We start from the raw sequence: 18,110 nt of genomic DNA, 5'->3' as shown, positions 1-18,110 counted from the left end.
TGATTTTACATTAGAGCAAAGTTAAGGGGGTTATTTACTCCAAAGTAAACTTAAGGGGATAAAACTCACATCAAAGCAAAGTTAAGGGGGTTGTTTATCACTTTTGGCGTTTGTTTTTGTTTTCTAGCCAAAGGTCAAGTTTGACTGCTTGATTATTATTTGTTTCATAAACCAAACCAAGTTTTCCTATTATACGGGGTCGGGGGCCTCAAATTGTCTTTTAGAACTGAACCGAACTCCCAAATTTATTTAACGGCCCTGATTGGATTGGATGGACCGGCCCATCAACATGAACGTTACTCAACATGGATGTGTTTAGAACAACTATTCGTATATACTCATCGAGAAGCAATCACAATAGTTGAATTCAAAAATTAAAAAGACAAACAAATGATTGACACAAAATTGGTAACAACCAATAGGAGCAATTATAGCAACATTTGACCTACTATTACAATTTACATGTCATTTTACGAGCAGTGACAGAGTTAGGATTTTAAGTTAGCGAGAGTCAATGAAAGCGCCTATGTTATCCCCCTTCCCCCCTTTGCTTCACCATTGACTACAACGTCTACAAGTCTAAGACGACAACAACAACTACTATATGCCGTATAATGAAAATTGAGTCGAAAACTGCATGGATCGACCACAAATTCATGTAATGTGAGTTGAGGTCGTTAGAAACTCGTTATACGGAGTACACATTACATTGGTGGCAAAGGACATAAAGATTTGAACACCAGAAAAAACAGCGAAGAATGAATCACCGATTCACCCGCTCTTTCTCAATGACCCAATTTCCTCCACTCAATCGCTTCTCTTCCTCATCATCATTCTTCCCCTTCATCATTCATACATTTTCCTATATTAATTCCATTCTAATGTTTTCAATTCTATTTGTTATATGTTTGTCTCTCATTACAGGAATTTATTTGGATTTACATGCTTGTTTGAATCAAGTTTTTGATTACATTATCTGGGTATGATTTATCTCTATCAGTTTCTGCTTTAATCATTGTTAATTGTTAGTTTTTGTTGATTATATTGAGTTGGGCTTTTATCTTGACGCGATTTTCATCATGGGTCATTCCGAAACAACCTATTTGTGTTGCTAACACAAGGGTAAGGCTGTGTACATCTGACCCCCTTATCCCACAATTTGCGGGAGCCATTGAGGCACTGGGGTTATGTTGTTGGTGTTGTATATGAGTTGGGGTTTGGGTTTTGTCAAAGATGGTTTCTTTATGCTTGATATGTATGTTGGGCTGTCATTTTTTCTTTTTGCATGTATTTCTTGATTTCTTATGTGGGTTTTTAGGGTTTGGACCTTGATAAGTCAGAATATTGAAGATATAGATATTTAGTATGATTGACAATCTGAATTAAGGGCATTCTAGTTTTATGCATAGGGTTAAATGGGGGAGATTTGAGCTCTTCTGAAAATGGTATTTTGGGCTGATTAATTAACCTTTTCACAGTACAATTGTTAACTGGTTAGAGGTATGCTGGTAAATGTAATGATTTACTTAGTATACTATAACCTCGCAAGTCACGAGGATCGATGATCCCTGATGTTGCGAGTTCATGGATTTCTGAGGTGGAAGATGTGTATTATATGTTGAATTAAAGAAACTTAGAGGTAAGATGCAATATTCCGAGAACCTGTGAGTGGGTGATTGTTTAGGTCATTCTGAGCATGTGAAGTTGTAAGGTGGAAAGATAGGGTTTGTTTCGGTGGGATTGAAAGATCAAATATCATAGGATTCTATGCAAGTTTCCTGCAAAACCGAGTTATAGGGAGAGAAGCCTCGTATTTTTGTCAAAAGGCAGTTGTTAGGTCTTGGAAAAGTGAGACGATTTTGGTCACTTGTAGGAACGGAGGGGGATAATTCCTGGGGAAATCGGAAATGGAGGTGGACAAATTTTCAGGGAATGGAGGGGGACAATTCTTGTTGATATATGTTGTTGTATTGCCGAGCCTTGAACTACACTTGCTGACAGTTAATACTTGATAGTGATATTTCATTATGAATGGTGCAGGATGGGAAGGGTTAAGCTAGATATTAAGAAACTAGAGAACTCGAGCAGCCGTCAAGCCACCTATTCAAAACGGAAACATGGAATCCTCAAAAAAGCGGAAGAATTAGCTACACTATGCGACATAGACCTCGCTCTTGTCATGTTCTCTCCAGGGGGAAAGCCTTCCATACGTTGTGGAAAGAACGGGTATGTGTACAAGTATACAACTATCTTCAATTGTGTAATTACTTTTGATCTAATGTATTCTTAACTTGCACTTATAAGTAATTCCTGTTCTGCACACTCCCTATTTGTGAGAGCTATTGGATGATCCATAATTCATACGACTTCTCCATTGGCTTATTCTTGAATAAATTTGGTGTAATGAGTGGGATTGTCACTCCCTTATGCAGGTCTATTGACATTCTTAATGTTCGTATGGCCTATCATATGTCATTTATCTGTAATCGTTTAGCGGCGCCATGTGCAGAAATATATCTTCATGAATAAGACCCTATTTTCTTTGTGACAATCCCTTGTAAACTCATACAAGCACACTTGTTTAAATCCATCATGTTTGGATGAGAATGCGTCGTATTTTGCTAATTTCTTGCTGTCCTGTAAATTAAATGTCCCCCGCAATTTGTGGGAACCATTGAGGCATTGGGGGTAATGTCAGTGTTTTTTATTTTATTAGCCATCAAATTTTAAATGCACCTGCGCCTTTGCTCACATATAAGCTAAGCAAACAATCTGCCTGCTAGCGGCTAATTCCTGGGAAATTCTGGGACTTTGCTCCGTTTGGCTCCAATTTGTGTATTATTTTTATGTCATGCTTTGAGCTTTGCGGGTTTCAAGTTGTATGTGATGACTAAGTAGCCCTTGCATTTCAAACCATTATATACTCTGTATTAACTGAAATTAAGGCAACTGTTACCGCTAATTGCTGTGTCAAAATTTTCGATGATGTCATCAAACTGCTTAACAATTCTCTAAGTGCTTTTCTTTTCTTTTGTTTTTGGTAGCAGCATCGAGCATGCTATTGCCAAGTACAATCAGTTGCCTCCTCATGAAAGGACGAAAAAGTATGTATTGAATCTCGATTGATCTAATAATCGAGTTTTTATCTGCTATCAATGCTTCTGTTGTTTCTGTAAAGATCTAGTGATCAAGTATTTCAATACTGATCTGGCTCTGTTTTTTTAACAGAAAGCTGGAAGGTCTTGAAGTAAGCCTGTGACCTATTCGCTCTCTAGTTAATCTTTCAAGTATATTCACAGTTATCAGTTTATCTGATTAAGAATTTTTTTGGTTTTTTGTTTGAAAGTTTAGGCATTGAAGAAAACATATAAGAAAAAGTCAGATCATGATGTGAACGTACAAGATTTTATTGGCCCTAGGTATGTTGTGTTTTTCAATTCAAAATTTTAACTTCATGCATTCAATCTTGATGCTACAGTTACGTACTTATTTTTTTTCCTCATTTTTTGTTGTTCCTTTCGACTTCGTCAGTATTCCAACCATTAAGGTATGCATGGATTGAAGGTACTTGAAAGGTTATGTTCCAATAAGTTCGCCAAAAATTGTTATTTAAATTCAGATTGGTTAGTTAGCAAATTTCTGTCTGCAGGATCTGACCGACCAGGCTGCTGGAATTCAAACACGAATTGCAGAAATCCATGAACGTCTGAGGTAAAATTTAGAGCCTGCCCTTAATTTTTTTTATTCAAGCTTTCATATCCATTGTTAATCATCCTTCTGAAGTCCCGTTTGTTTGTTTACGTTTTATTTCCTTTTTAGACAATGGTAATTGCTTTGGCAATACTTAAGGTGCATGATACAGACCATTTACTTAAAGTGCATGATGCAGACCCTTTATGACTTTATATTTTGTATTTTTTCATATCGGTAATATTGTGGTTGACAGACAAGGGTTATCCTTTAACTGTGTTTGGCTCGCATCGTCTCCAGATGTTGGGCAAACCCTGATAAAGCGAGTAATTTGGAACTTGTGATGCAAATGGAAGATTCACTTCAGAAGTCACTTGACCAAATTCAAAAGGCAAAGGTACTTTTCATCACCAGCTAAGAATGTTTTCCTTTATACCAAGGACATGCCCGTCTGCACTTTCGGACACTGTACTAGTTGTAGTTTATCCGCTTTCGATATGTAAAATCATAGAAGGCCGTGGTTGGAATTACGCAATGAAATGCATAGGCAACATTAATCAACATATTAAGCACATGTCAGTATGTCACACATGGTTTCTGGGAAGCTCACCCTCTATGCGACTATGCATAGGCAACATTTATCATCATTTATCCAATGCCTCTTTAAGCGGCTCCTTCAGGTGTAGGGTAATATATTAGCATCAAACCTTATTCGATTCAAGCTGAGAATGTTTTTATTAGATCCTTGATGTGAACTAGCGTGACTGTCTACAACTTACGCCTAGATAAGACACTTGGTATGACTTAAGGGTTAAGAATACTAGAGAGTAGAGAATATTATTCCACTTAGATTCCTCTTACATCTGTGAATAAGTTAAATCTTTTTATTTTATTGAAAGAAATAAAATGATAATCTCACAACTGCACATAAAGTACTATGGTCAAAATTATTTCTCAGTTTATGGCACAAGTCCAGTGTGCACACAACATTAATGCAAAGGTGGTGTAATGCATCGGTCCGTTGGTTCATTCCTTAACAGTGTAAGAATGCATTGTGAATGTTAGAAATTTAAGGGGGCTGATATTTCCAGTTGGCACTTGGCATGTTTCACATTTTCATCGATGCTGTCTTGCTACCAACAACCCTGTCGTTTTTACATCTATGATAAGAATGCATGTGATATTGGTAATTATGTTCACAGATGTATTTGTTCTGACATCTATTATTTTAGGGAATTTTTCAAAAGCGTCAATGTGTCGCCCTGGAAAGCTATAATGAGTATAATGAGGTAATTCCCTCTAAATTCTTATAGCATATGCATGTTCATGTTTTTTAAGCTCTTTTATGTGTATATATGACCGCCAATTAAAATACTGCATGCAGTTACCCTTCCACGTAAGCGAGCAACAGCTTCAGCAGCTGTTATGGGCCACAAGTGATGATATTCCAGATGCAGTTCTGACTTCGGAGCCAATGTTATCCACAAAAAGGTCAGCTTGTGGTCTAACATGTTTTGTATGAAAAAAATTAAATTTCCGTGAATATTATTCGGAGCCATCTTTAGCTTTCGCGTGCAGTAGTTTGAGCTGAGTTTATCCATACATCTAATGGAAGTGATGGACCTTGGAGAAATGTGTCTGGCTGAAAGGTTTTCACTTTTCCTCATGATAGCCAATTAGGCATAATTTTTTAAGATTTACAAGCTAAAGCCTTCCTTAGCTGCCAAATTTTGGCAACTGCGTGGCAGTAAGATTCATCGCCTTGGTGGTTAGAGATTGACCTCTTTAGTATTCAATTCTTGCTGTGTTAGTAATTATTTGCATCAATGCATATGCAAGGAAGTTTCCATTTACCTCGCATTTAACTTAGATTTAGTTGTTAGCTTATTGCATAAGCTCTTTGAACGAATCTGTTAACATTTTTAAATTAGGGTTTTAGCCTAAACAAACCGAATACTCCTTAATAGCCAGTCATATCTGTTCGATAAATTAATTCAAGTCCGTTTCATTGTCTGCAACTCCAGGGAAATGGAGAGCTCTACTGGTTCCACTTCTGGGAGCAATTTTAATTGCCTCAGCACAGGCAGCAAGTCAGAAGAGTATAGTCCTGGTCAATTAAGTACAACCGACAATGCTGGTCAAGACGCTTTTCAGGGACTTCAGTTTGGAGGGCAGTATCCATATCCGCAGCATGCTGTCAGTATGCAGGGTGTCAATAATCTCCAAGCTATGGTGAATATGAATCAACAATTTAACACTCCTGTGTTTAATTCTGGCGGTAATTATCAGCCAACTGGATGGCCTGGTGTTACCAATCATCTCCCATTTCAGTCTCCTGCTAGTGCTGCTTTTGGGTACTATCTCAGCTACCAGGTATTTTCCCTTTTCTTTTTTGTATCCGTCTCTTTTCTACTATAGCTCTGTGGAGAATTTTTTGGAGTCAACTACGACAATGTGCAGAAAATTAGAATTGCCTGCTGCGGCCTGATCTTGGTAATTGTGCCAGAAATGCCGCCTCAAAATGTGGTACCGTTGATCTTTAAAACTTTTATAACTTAAGTCATGATGTGGTGTCATAGCGCCCGTTAAATCATCATGCAATGAGGTGGCATTTAGACTGTCATTGGAACTTTGTGTTAGTTTGTGACTGTCAATTGTGAATTGTGACCACTTCCATTCGACTGATTTTGTTTCTTCTGTAGAGGTCAAAATAAAATGGGTAAACCCTTAAAAAAATGATTTAATAAAGTGTCTGGACGACTTATATGATCGGGATTCAGGCATGAGCCGTTGAGACACGATGGCAATGTGACTTATCGTAGAGGTCTACGTAACCTCTCAAGATTGAATCTACAATTTTAGTTGACTATTCATCAGACTCAATATGTTGGTTATTGTTTGTCAAATGCTCAAGTTAAAATTCTTTGCATCAAATAAAATTTATGGATTTGTATGTGCAGAATCCAACAGTTCCGGCTCCTGCATTACCAACTACTTACGAGAGCATGACTAGAGACACGAGTCACCTACTGTTCGACTATGCTCTTAACCATCATCCTTGATGCTCCTCACCTCATGCTTCTATAACTATACATAATACTCGGTGAATGCCCTGCCCTAATATAGGTTGAATATTGCTGAGCACCTCCGTACTCCTCTCTTAATCACAACGGGCCTCATTATTCAAGATTTCTGTCCTATTGACTGAATGGAGGAAATCATAGATAAATACAGATTATACATTATAGATTTATAGGTAAACATATAGGCAAGGCTGAAGCAGCGAACGCTGTAATCGTTCTCTTGTAGAACTGATGTGAAAATTATGCTGCTAGCCACTCATCAGCAACCAGTGACCTGAAAGTTATGCTGTTAGAGTGCTAGTACAGTGTGATGATTTCCGTATACGGATGGAAGTAGATAAAACTGTTATAAATTATAATGTAATGAATTTCTGAAGAAAATACCATGTATTTAACAGGGTTCATTGGTAGTAATCTCGGGTTTGGAACTGTTCAACTTTTCTATCATTTATTCCCAGATAAGGCAACTCATTTGCATATCAGAACTACCCTTTTCATAGACCCGGCGAAAGTTCGACTTAGTCCCAACCCTTGAAGAACAACCCAGCCACCGCCCAATTGACTCTACTTGTAAGTGTCGTAACTTTGTAACCATTGAATTGAATGATGTGAACCCTAAATGATATGTTTTCAGAATGGTCGGTCAATAAGGACGCATCTGAAACAACCAAATTTGTAATAATCCTACTAGAATGACCTTGAATGATCCATTTGCTATGTCGCGCCAGGTAGCTGACGCCAATCAGATAAAAGAGCTCAACACTGTCAAACTCTGGTATGCCTGTCCCGTCGTTTTTGTTATCGACATTATAAGATGTTCTTCAGCAATGAAAGAAGAGCTTTCATAGCTGGAAATGTAAAAAAAGGGATCATTTCAGGTTCAGGTGCAATAAGCGACATGCATCGATCTAAACATGCGTCTACATTAAAATAAAACATCCATGTTAAAGAAGCTACAGATTTTTACATCTTTGCATCATCAAGTTTTCAAAAACCAACACTTCTAGATTTCATCATAGAATTCACCATGCCTACAATATAACAAAACCAGTTGCGGCATGCAAGATGCAACGAATATATATGCGTGAATTTCACTTCTTGATGATAGAACCAGCTGATGTCTTGGATCAGTCACTTGCTTCAGGTTCAATAAATCCCTTGGCAGTTAACTCAGGGTATGACTCATTTTTCTTCGGTCCCGCATTACCCTTCAAAGAGAGATATTTCTTGATCTTATTCCGGTTTATAAGCATGCTAGTACTTCTGTGCGGAGCATGTAGCGCCCCTTCAACACAGTCACCAACTTGAACACAGCCCCAAGATTTAGATGACCCGCCTGCACTAAATGTTCTAAGTCTTGGAAAACTATTGCGGGTCCCCAGAAAGACGCGCTTCTCAGGGGAATTTTGTCCCTCCACTTTGGTACATATGGGACAAAGAGGATCGCTTTTATTCGACTTTGGGGTATTTTGTTCTAGGCATTCAGCATGGAAAACATGACCGCAAAAGAGGACCCCAGTGACGGGCATCTCTGTGCTTTTCCAAGGGGATCTATGAGAAAGCAACCTATGACATACTCCACATTTATGGCCCTCAGAAGGATTAGATGATCTACCCAGAAAATCGGATTCGAAACGCTCAGCAATATCTGCCAGATCGATGCTACTGCTGCCACTGCTCAGCCGATGGGCGTCTCTTTGAAGGGTAAAAGTGTCATTTTCCAAAAGTCCGACACTTGCGCTTGGAGAAGGTTCTAGGGTTGGACTTTCAACTGCGAAGGATAGAGGATGGATAGGTTTAGACATGAAAGACCGTCGACTTGGGAAGTTCCGAGGAGTCGATAGGTGTAGCTTTCCCGAATGTTCAAACTCGCTATAATCTGAGTGAGATGGAGTAGATGCCCTACTGTTCGGCACCATGGATGTACCCTTCAAAAGGAAAAAAGGATGTCATCATAGTGGAAAAACTAAATTTGCAGTGGCAAATATGTAGAAATGAACGAGAATTACCTCCATTGTGGGTGTGAAGCATAAAGGCCCTGATTTTGCACCTGCATGTTTAATGCAGCAATAAGAATGTGTTCTAAATAAACTAAGATTAATTTGATTTCTACGAACCTCACTAACAGTCACACACCCTGAAAACTTAGTAACTCTTCTTTTGATCAGATAAAATTCTGACAAACGATGGACCATCAAGTTAGTGGTAATGAACTCAACCGTGGTTACTAGCAATCAAGGGAAGGCACGCCTTGTGAGGCTCACTCCGAATATAAGTTGCAAAAAGAAGGCACACAGCCATTTTTCAATATCCACCTCACAGGCGTGGAATAATACGGAAACATTTGAAAGTCATCAAAATGCCCTTGAGTCTAGGTGCAACAATATGTTGAAAATCTGGTTTCGCATTATAATGTAACAAGACTGATACTTTCTAAGTTCAAGTATATCCTAGTACAGATTGTTGGAAGACCTGTGACTCCAGATGTCATATAAGAGCACTCTGAATCGAGTGCCATATAAAGCTCAAGTCAAACACAAATACAACAACAACATTACCCAGTGCCTCAATGGCGCAATGGCTCCTGCAAAGTGCGGGGTAAGGGGGGGTCAGATGTACGCAGCCTTACTCTTGTGTTAGCAACACAAAGAGGCTGTTTCCGAATGACCCAAGATGAAAATTGCGTCGAGAACTGCATCGAAGGACCACTACTTCACAAGAGAAAGAAGCGCAGCCACTTTAGTGAGCCATTTTGCTTTATTCCATCATAATCCAGAACCAAAGAGTAATGAATCTTTGGCTCCATTGGAAATATGGAAAGATCAAGTCAAACACAAATGCACAAACCAAAATTGAAGTTTTAAATCAAAGGCAGAATGAGTATCGTTCCAAAAAATAGGAAGTATTAACTATTACGGAGTACAAAATTGCATAGCAAGTACCGGTGAGAAAATAAATAAATACCTCTCTTGGCAGAGGTAACAATATCATCCATATTGACTCTTTGCGTAGGTGGAGGTGTCCAAGGTTGGATGAGGGAGGCGTCAGAAGGACTACCAGCCTCAGTGGCAGACTGGTAATTTTGGTGATACCCTCCTCTCATCCAACTCCTGCTTTCTTTGCTGTTCGATGACGTGGACCCAAACAATTGAATGCTATCATTAGAACCATATTGTATCCCTTGATTCCCTTCTGATTGGATGCGGTAATCCCATCTAGGTGGTGGTGGCGAGAAGCTTGTATTAGTTCGCCAATATGGCTCATGAGGACTTGTAGGCCTCTCGGTACTAGTTGCATTAGACCCATGTGGCCTAGCGGCCACACAACAAAGGGACCCCGTTTTAGCAATGTTTTGTGGGGCCAGACAATATGGTTCCCCTTCGCTTCAATCTTAAATCACACCAGCAAAATCAGCTAAAGATGGTGTAGTATTCTCGGTTACAACATTAACAAACACAAACCTAATGTCTGCTGTTTACTCTTCAATAACCTAGATAATCTCCCCTGCAAATAGCTAAAAATTCACATTAGATGGACATAAAAGATGATTCTATGATGTCAACTTCAACTCAACACTGAAATATCGATAAAAAAATTAATAAATCCGATACTAAAGCTCAAACAAACCCAGATTACACACAAGTATTAAGGTTATTATAAAATGAAACTTCATAGCTCATATAAACCTGACAAGTTATGAGTTAGTAAGCCTTTGATAACAAGGGTACACCACAGTAAAAACCAGTAAAAGTGGTACGCAATATCCTTACAGTCGTCTCAAAGTCCATGTAACATAACTTTTCGCAGAATAATATGTCCACTTACACGGCCTTTTCTTCACGACAATCTCAAGACTAGGAAAAAGGCATTTTGTTAAGTCAAATGAGTAACTGACACAGCTATTTGACATTCGCAAACAAAGTTTATCAAATAAAAATACCAATTAGTATAGCTTATAATCAAAGGAAATTCAGCAAATCCTACCAAGAAATCAACATCATAACTAAATGATTTCATTAACAAAACGTGCTTCCCATTTTTAGTTTATTCTCAGGTAACAAGGTTTATCAATTCTTACTTCTTAGTGCCATCTCCCCATCCCTGCTCCCACGTCTATGTATTCTTCTGTATGAATCACACACAACTACTTTATGGCTTTACGCTAAACATCAAAGTATCAAATTGTGCTTCTTATACTCCTTTTGTCAAATAAATTAGCAGACACACATAGAATATAACAACCATCCAAAAGCAGATACATCCTAGCTCCTAAGCAACCGTAAAACCAACCCAATAGAAACTTGGAGGTAGAAAAAACCCCAAGGTTTCAAACTTTCCAACCCAACAAAGAGGCCTCTTTAGTCTTCACATTGCGCAGCATGAGAAACATCCGACCCTCCTCAATCTGCCCTAGGCCTAACTCAAAGGCCTCAAAAACTCCCCAATCTACCGTAGTTTCAACGCCCTATTCCGAAATAGACACGATCAGATTAATCACATTCCATCCTAGAATCCTAAATTAGTTGTGGACATACCATAGTTTCCGAATCCGCTATCTCACAATCAACATTCTGAAACATACCCAGTACACAATCCATAACCTAAACCAGTGAAATTGAGAAAATTTACCAACTTTCAACTCCACTATCTCATAATCAACATTCTGATACATACCCAGTATACAATCCATAACCTAAAACAGTGAATATTGAGAAAATTTACCAACTCTCAACTCTACTATCTCATAATCAACATTCTGAAGCATACCCAGTAAACAATCCATTATCTAAAACAGTGAAAATTGAGAAAATTTACCAACTTTTCAACTTACTATCTCATAATCTATGTTTTTGACACATACCCAGTAAACAGTTCACTATCTAAACACTAAAGTTCCAACCTTTTTGAGGAATCAAACAGCATACAGTAGAACAACAAAGAACAGTTAAAATTAAAGCAAACCCATTTAAGATAAAACAGTAAACTACTATTCTAGCATCAATAAATGAAATCAAACAAACTAGCTCTCACCCATTTAAGCTTCAATAATCACAAACTCTTGTTTAATAAGACTAGCAAAAAGTTTATCCCATTTATCCAAGTTTGGTACTATTGACCCGTTTTAATTTTAAGACGGAACCAACCAACCAACCAAAAAAATAGAGAGATGGGAGAGAAAGCACCTGATGGTCACCCACATGGAAGAAATCAGTGATTAATTAAAATGAGAAATTGTGAGAAAAGTTGGTTATTTTATGCCTAACAAAAACCCTTTGTGTGAATTAGGCCATTCGGTTGCAAATAATTTGTTAGTGTTGGGTTTGTATGTTGTTAATTTTGTTGTATGCCATGAATTGAAGTGAAGTTATCTTTTTACTTTGTTTGTGAATACTTTTAGCAAGTGTGATTAGCTTTATTTTTGTCTTTTTGATGATGAATAGTGGTAGTAGTATGGTGACTCTGTGTTCTTCTTTCTTAGTTGTCATTTTCAAATTTGAAGGTGACTCACATTGTCACAAATATTGTTGTCAATTCTACGATTTTACGATCCCAAAACGTTTGACCGATCCTGAATCCTACGATTATATCATATTTGTAGAATCTTACGATCCTATCTATTTAAAATTTTCTAGAGGTAGGATCCTAATACGATTCTACGATCTTACGATCCGAATCCATAGTAACCATATTCAAATATATTTTTATATAATGATATAGTAAAATCCTAATTTCATGTAATTTGTAGAAACAATCCATGAAATGATACTAAAACTCATTTTTTATCAATATTTTGTGTTTAAATAAGTGTTTTAATCTTCAATTATATATTTTTACCAAATAAAAACTATATTTAGTGAATTTGTAGAATTTTACGATTCTACGATCCGATTCTGCCGATTCGATCATATCCTCCCAATCGATTCAAAGTAGAATCCAGATTCTAACAACATTGATCATATCCTTCCCTGATTCTTATTTTTGACTTAAGCCGACTTTTACATCTATCCGATTCAAATAAAAGTGTATCTAAAAGTAAGTTGTGAGAAATTTAAGTTAGACAGTCTTAAGCAAAACTGATTCTTTCTTTCTATGAGTTTGTACCATTTTGAAAAATTTATTCATCTACTATTTAAGTTAATACTAATAAATAGAAGAAGTAAAAACTGTATATAAGAGTCTTACTAAAATATATTGACCATGAATATGTTGTGGCCTTAACCCAAATATTTTGATTATCTAGGTATATAACACCATATTTGTTCAAATTCTTCATTTGGATTCGTTTAATCCAAATACAATCAAAAACATTAACTGCAATATCATTCTATATTTGAACCAAAATCACTTGTAAAAAAAAATCCGGAAAATGCACATGGTGCTCTCGAACTTTCACACTTTTTCTGTAACCGAAGACACTGTGATTTTCCATTGAAATTCCTAAGGATCATGTTTTACGATAAATTTGTGTAAAATCGCCTTACCGAAGTACTCCGTATTTGTGTTGCCACGGCCCAAAAATATCACATATTTAGTCTATAAGGCAATAAACAGCCCAATGGGCCCATTACTATTCCCACAATAAACCAGCCCATCAAAATAAAACAATACAGTTGGTGGAGCCCACAATGCAGACGAACAAATAAAAAAAAAAAAAACGCCATTTGTTTTTTTACAAATTGCTCTGCCACTCCCATTCTTCTCCTCCAATTCAATCAATCAATCATTCAGGTATAATTCTTTTTTATATTTAATTTTTTTTTATTATAATTATTGAATGAATCATCAATTTAAATTCTTATTTTTATTTTCGTCAAATAATTTCTCCATATAATAATATTCCCTTGTTTTTTTAGGTGTTGTTGGATTGTTGGCGTACTTCTTAAGCTTAACTTCCATCAACATTCATTTTTTCAATCTACCCATTTCGGTAAATTTAATTACTTTTAATGGGTTTTTGATATTTTTGATGATTGTTATGTGCATGTTATGAATTTGATTAATTATAGAACTGGGTAATTAAATATTTAAATGATCATTTAGTTAAGTTGTTTGTTAAATTTTGGTCAAATAGTGTGATGATTCTTTTGTCATGCACTTGTGGAAATCTGAATACAAGCTTATAGATGATCACAAATTCTTGGTTGAGACGGGTATATCCGTCTTAAACTTAATGATTAATAATTGCTGAAACATTGATGTGTTATTTACTTATTTTTATTGATGTTGATGTTATTGTATTGTTTTAGTTGTATCAACTTGTGTTCTTCTTGGTGTGTGTGTGAGCTAATTGTCGCTTTCCGGAATATTTGAGGGATTGCTCACAGATTACGTCTTCTATTGCCAATTGGTTTTCGTTTCAAATGTCATGTGTTTTGAGTATTTGAGTAGCTTGGATGGACATGATTAGGTGGTTGCCTTTTTCTGTTCATAGAAGGTCTTGTTGCATTTAGTCGAATTGATGTGAGAAAACGCGAGAATTTCTGTGTTTTGTTATCCAAATGATCAGAAATTAATAAAGGCTGATCTGGTTGTGTTGGGTTAGTGTACCCTAGAGGCCTAGACCGCTTACATGAGTTAAGGTTATGTTGATCTGAGTACTTCGTAATTTCTGTGACATATCGAGGTTGTCTTTGTCATTGACGATAAGATATTGAAATGATCTAATGCTCTTCTCTCAGTACTTACTCCTTGTACAGTTTGAACATGTCAGGCTCTAACGATGTAGAAATGAAAGACCAGGAACAACTAGGTGAAGTTCATACCGGGGATCAGGCTGAAGAGACGAAGAATGTGGAATATGAAATGCCTTCTGTACAACAGGAGGTATATAGCATCTCAGTCTTATTTGTTTGCTATTAGTTGCTCGGATTTACTCATTTGCTTAAAGTAGTTAACCTGTGAGTGTGGTATTCAGTTAGCAATACATCTATGTTCAAGTGAGAGTTCTATTTATACAGATCTAGAATGAGGTTTATGCAATCGATTTCTGCAACACAACAATTGAAGAAAACCCGTAGTCCCAAAATCGTTTGGTTAACATGATTTCTCATATGGAACAATGTAACAAAAGCCTTCTATGATCAACTACTAATACTTATAGTTTCTGAAGTCCCCGTAGTTGGATCCTCACTATTGCCGTAGAACGCTGTAGTTATGGTGTATAGAACTTGTCATGCAGGGCCGTCTTTAAGGGTGTTCAAGTGGTGCAGTTGAACAGGGCCCCGAGATTTTTGGGGCCCCTAAATCCCCATTGCTATACTAAAGAGGCAAACAAAAGATCTAAGTCGATTTTTCTGTTCACGGCATAGCTATCACCCATACATAATAATGTCTTTACCTGTTCCTTTGTGAACTCCATCGTGCAATATATAAATTCTATCAACCCAAAAATCCTAGGACTATTTGTTTTTAATATTTTCGAAAATAATTTCTCTTAATTTATAGCATGAACTAAAGTTACAAGAATTTGAGTAAATACTAGTTAAACTTCAACATCATTTCAATCATATTTACAAAACAAAATTTGGTTTACAGAAAAGACCATTTTTAGCATAAATTGTATTTATAATTATTTTGTAGTTTTTAAGGGGCCGAATTTTAAATTTTCGTACAGGGCCCAGAATTTCCAAGACGGCCCTGTTGTCATGTGACGGACTTCTTGCTTCTTTACATTAATTTCCATTTGTATAACGCCCCATTGAAAATGCTGATCTTTTGGTTTATAAACCGATGTTTTAAAAAAACTTATTAGAGTTTTTGCAACTTACGAGAGAGAACATTGACCATAACCATGGAAAACAAACTCGAATTTTAGATATAAGAAAATGTGATTTCACGCATTTACTGAGCATTTTTGAAATTACGACCGGTTGCCTCAACCCGTTATGGTACATCTGCAACATCTGGACACCGAGATTATGTGTGCGTTATCGCAATAGCAACTGATACAACATTTTTGTATTACGAGCCTCATGTGGTCATGTATTTTGACCTTGTTGTTGTTTTGTGTTTGCTTGTTGTGGTGATGCTGTGATCGGCTTGTATAGTTTTTCAGTCTTTTTTTTTTTTTTTTTTTTTTTTTTAGTTTTTTCCCCACTGGGCCCTTTCTGCAACAATTTTTTCTTGGACTTTTTACAATCTGGCCTTTCTTTAGGAGGAAATGATCAAGAAAAAGTATGGAGGACTTATACCGAAGAAGAAGCCGCTGATCTCAAAGGCAAGAACTCGTTACTTTTGCGCCATCCTAGTAGCAAACTGTTTGTTTAAAGCTGCTAAACACTAAATGTCACTGGATTTGCTTGCAGGACCATGAGCATGCATTTTTCGATTCTGCTGATTGGGCCTTGGGAAAGGTATGTTACGAATCTGCATAAAAGCATACATTCTGTCTGATATATGAAAATATAGTTTTGGAGTGTCTTCCATCCATCTCTTTTCCTTTTTGATGTAATTTTGATCTTGTCGCCCTTGTGAGCAGCAGGGAGCTAATAAACCCAAAGGACCGCTAGAGGCACTCCGCCCAAAATTGCAGGTAAGAAGGTTTTGCTTATTTATATACTGTAGGAAAATTCTATTTTGCAGAAGTTTAGAACTTTTGATTGACATTGGTGAACTGGAATTGGTAATGCCGAAAGACGGTTAACTCTGTGCTGAAATGTTTATGTGAAATTCTATGTGAACCGAAAATCTGAATACCCTGCCCACATAACTATAGTCCGCCACTGATATCTACATGGCTACATTGACACAGTTTCAGCATTGAATGTTGTCTGTGCATTTTATTCTTTAGGCACGACAAAGCAATAACCTTACGATACCTAGATGTATCGGACACTCATACCCGAGTTTGAGTAGCATAATGATCTTCCTGCCCCGACTCTAGCTGGCAAGCTGTGTGATCGTTGCTTAAAACTTTTGTATTCGAGTTTAAAAATGCTTTACACAATATGTGTTTCTGTTTACTTCCTCAGCCAACTCCACATCACCAAGCTCGCTCAAGGCGCTCAGCTTATGCCCCAGCTGATGGTGAAGATATGCACGCCGACCAGCACGATTCTTCAGAAGAAAATGACAAGACTGAAAACGTTGTTTCAAACGATGAGACTTCTCATGGTTAATTGGCCTCGAACTGAAGATTTCCGCTCTTTTTTATCTGTTACATCACTTGCATATCTGAGCTTCCATTGATGCAGCATTTAATGCTGGTAATAATAGAACACATACGGGCGAAACCCATTAGTTGATATATACTCTGAATCGTAATTCATATGACATGATGTATCATTGTTGATGAGCTTCTCTACAGCCATGCTTGAATATAAGACTGTAAGGTTGTTTGTGCTTTGTTTGACCTTTGTGATTTACTTTTGGAACATTTCTAAAGATTTAATCAGTTCTGCACTTCTGCTTGAATCGAGTTTAAACACCTGAATGATTGAGCGTGAGAGCCAAATTGATCGATAAAATGAAGTTTGGTTCGGAAAGGGAGCTACAAATAACCCACTGTTTTATATACCATTCAAGATTGGTTCAGGAAGGGATCAGTTACAAATGAAGGGATTACTTCGTACTGTTGTACTGTCGGAATACGAACGTTTTAACGACGTAAATTTCTACAGACAATAATTTGAACATTGGTATCTACCATCATCTACCTAAAGAACATCTATCCAACACAAGGGAGTTCGATGATACTTTTTCGATCAACCAGGTGTCCAGGTTCATTACATTTTCACGATCTCACATATATTGAAAAAAACGTACTGTATTCCTGAGCCGGTTTTAGTAATTTATCCCTAAATTTAAATTGGTAAAATGGTCCTCACCAAAATTAATATGACAATGTGACATTAAACTATCACACACTTTAAGAACTCACCAAAAACACCATATCATACCTAAACTACTCCATACTAACAAAAACACCAACTAATCATCATCAACATTCTGAATTGCAGAGCAGTTATAAAGCCATGAAAACACTTAAAAATATTATTTGTTCATGCTTTAGTGAGTACATGATTATGTAACTAACAATTAACCATATTAAATACAATTAGTTTGACTGGCCAATTAGTCTCTTTTTAGATGGACCAGTTAGTCTCTTTTAAGACGGATATATCTGTCTCAACATTAAAATGGGCAAATAGCATTCCATTTGCATAAATCTGACAATTTTTTTTGCTAATATCTAGACATTTTGCTTTTGTCTTATTTATGCTATTAATTTAACCTGTTTTAAGTTTAAGACGGATACTCTCGTTTTAAACAAGAATTTGTGTTGACTCTAATACACCAATCCCACTTTGTTCTATCCAACCCATTTAGCTAATCCTT

At 36.8% G+C, this 18,110-nt stretch overlaps 3 protein-coding genes across 7 annotated transcripts; 2 read left to right on the top strand and 1 right to left on the bottom strand.

Moving 5' to 3' along the window:
* The first annotated feature begins 687 nt into the window (after nucleotides 1-687).
* LOC141644144 (agamous-like MADS-box protein AGL30) lies at nucleotides 688-7,202 on the top strand. Its single transcript, XM_074453617.1, has 12 exons — nucleotides 688-980; nucleotides 2,041-2,226; nucleotides 3,048-3,104; nucleotides 3,229-3,247; nucleotides 3,352-3,419; nucleotides 3,532-3,547; nucleotides 3,650-3,711; nucleotides 3,991-4,087; nucleotides 4,923-4,979; nucleotides 5,075-5,181; nucleotides 5,715-6,063; nucleotides 6,651-7,202. Exons 2-12 carry the CDS (start codon nucleotides 2,042-2,044, stop codon nucleotides 6,750-6,752), a joined length of 1,119 nt encoding a protein of 372 aa, XP_074309718.1. The 5' UTR covers nucleotides 688-980; nucleotide 2,041; the 3' UTR covers nucleotides 6,753-7,202.
* A 458-nt stretch (nucleotides 7,203-7,660) lies between these two features.
* Nucleotides 7,661-12,241, bottom strand: LOC141644143 (uncharacterized). Of its 2 annotated transcripts, none has more exons than XM_074453616.1 (4): nucleotides 11,957-12,241; nucleotides 9,738-10,287; nucleotides 8,783-8,823; nucleotides 7,661-8,701 (listed from the first exon to the last, which is right to left on the bottom strand). In XM_074453616.1, exons 2-4 carry the CDS (start codon nucleotides 9,874-9,876, stop codon nucleotides 7,901-7,903), a joined length of 981 nt encoding a protein of 326 aa, XP_074309717.1. In that variant the 5' UTR covers nucleotides 9,877-10,287; nucleotides 11,957-12,241; the 3' UTR covers nucleotides 7,661-7,900. The 2 variants fall into 2 exon arrangements, with proteins under 2 accessions (XP_074309717.1, XP_074309716.1); XM_074453615.1 differs by having other exon boundaries at nucleotides 9,738-10,277.
* Nucleotides 12,242-13,401: 1,160 nt separating this feature from the next.
* LOC141644142 (uncharacterized) lies at nucleotides 13,402-17,171 on the top strand. Of its 4 annotated transcripts, none has more exons than XM_074453613.1 (7): nucleotides 13,402-13,502; nucleotides 13,628-13,701; nucleotides 14,471-14,597; nucleotides 15,928-15,990; nucleotides 16,079-16,126; nucleotides 16,255-16,305; nucleotides 16,745-17,171. In XM_074453613.1, the coding sequence occupies exons 3-7, from the start codon at nucleotides 14,478-14,480 to the stop codon at nucleotides 16,889-16,891; spliced, it is 429 nt and encodes a 142-aa protein (XP_074309714.1). In that variant the 5' UTR covers nucleotides 13,402-13,502; nucleotides 13,628-13,701; nucleotides 14,471-14,477; the 3' UTR covers nucleotides 16,892-17,171. The 4 variants fall into 4 exon arrangements, with proteins under 4 accessions (XP_074309714.1, XP_074309712.1, XP_074309715.1 ...); XM_074453611.1 differs by having other exon boundaries at nucleotides 16,252-16,305; XM_074453614.1 differs by having other exon boundaries at nucleotides 13,405-13,502; nucleotides 14,485-14,597; nucleotides 16,252-16,305.
* The last annotated feature ends 939 nt before the right edge of the window (nucleotides 17,172-18,110 follow it).

Source organism: Silene latifolia, chromosome 2 (assembly GCF_048544455.1).
Source record: "Silene latifolia isolate original U9 population chromosome 2, ASM4854445v1, whole genome shotgun sequence".
Classification (NCBI taxonomy): Eukaryota; Viridiplantae; Streptophyta; class Magnoliopsida; order Caryophyllales; family Caryophyllaceae; genus Silene; species Silene latifolia.
The sequence above is the reverse complement of the archived record's forward strand: the minus strand, read 5'-3'. Positions and strand labels throughout refer to the sequence as shown.

Coding starts and splice junctions, on each gene's coding strand:
- LOC141644144 (XM_074453617.1), top strand. CDS start 2,042: ATGGGAAGGGTTAAGCTAGATATTAAGAAACTAGAGAACTCGAGCAGC. Junction 3,712..3,990: donor GAAATCCATGAACGTCTGAG/GTAAAATTTAGA, acceptor CATCGTCTCCAG/ATGTTGGGCAAACCCTGATA. Junction 4,088..4,922: donor ACCAAATTCAAAAGGCAAAG/GTACTTTTCATC, acceptor CTATTATTTTAG/GGAATTTTTCAAAAGCGTCA.
- LOC141644143 (XM_074453616.1), bottom strand. CDS start 9,876: ATGAGAGGAGGGTATCACCAAAATTACCAGTCTGCCACTGAGGCTGGT. Junction 8,824..9,737: donor TGTTACCTCTGCCAAGAGAG/GTATTTATTTAT, acceptor TTAAACATGCAG/GTGCAAAATCAGGGCCTTTA. Junction 8,702..8,782: donor GCTTCACACCCACAATGGAG/GTAATTCTCGTT, acceptor TTCCTTTTGAAG/GGTACATCCATGGTGCCGAA.
- LOC141644142 (XM_074453611.1), top strand. CDS start 14,478: ATGTCAGGCTCTAACGATGTAGAAATGAAAGACCAGGAACAACTAGGT. Junction 15,991..16,078: donor AGAAGCCGCTGATCTCAAAG/GCAAGAACTCGT, acceptor ATTTGCTTGCAG/GACCATGAGCATGCATTTTT. Junction 16,306..16,744: donor CACTCCGCCCAAAATTGCAG/GTAAGAAGGTTT, acceptor TTACTTCCTCAG/CCAACTCCACATCACCAAGC.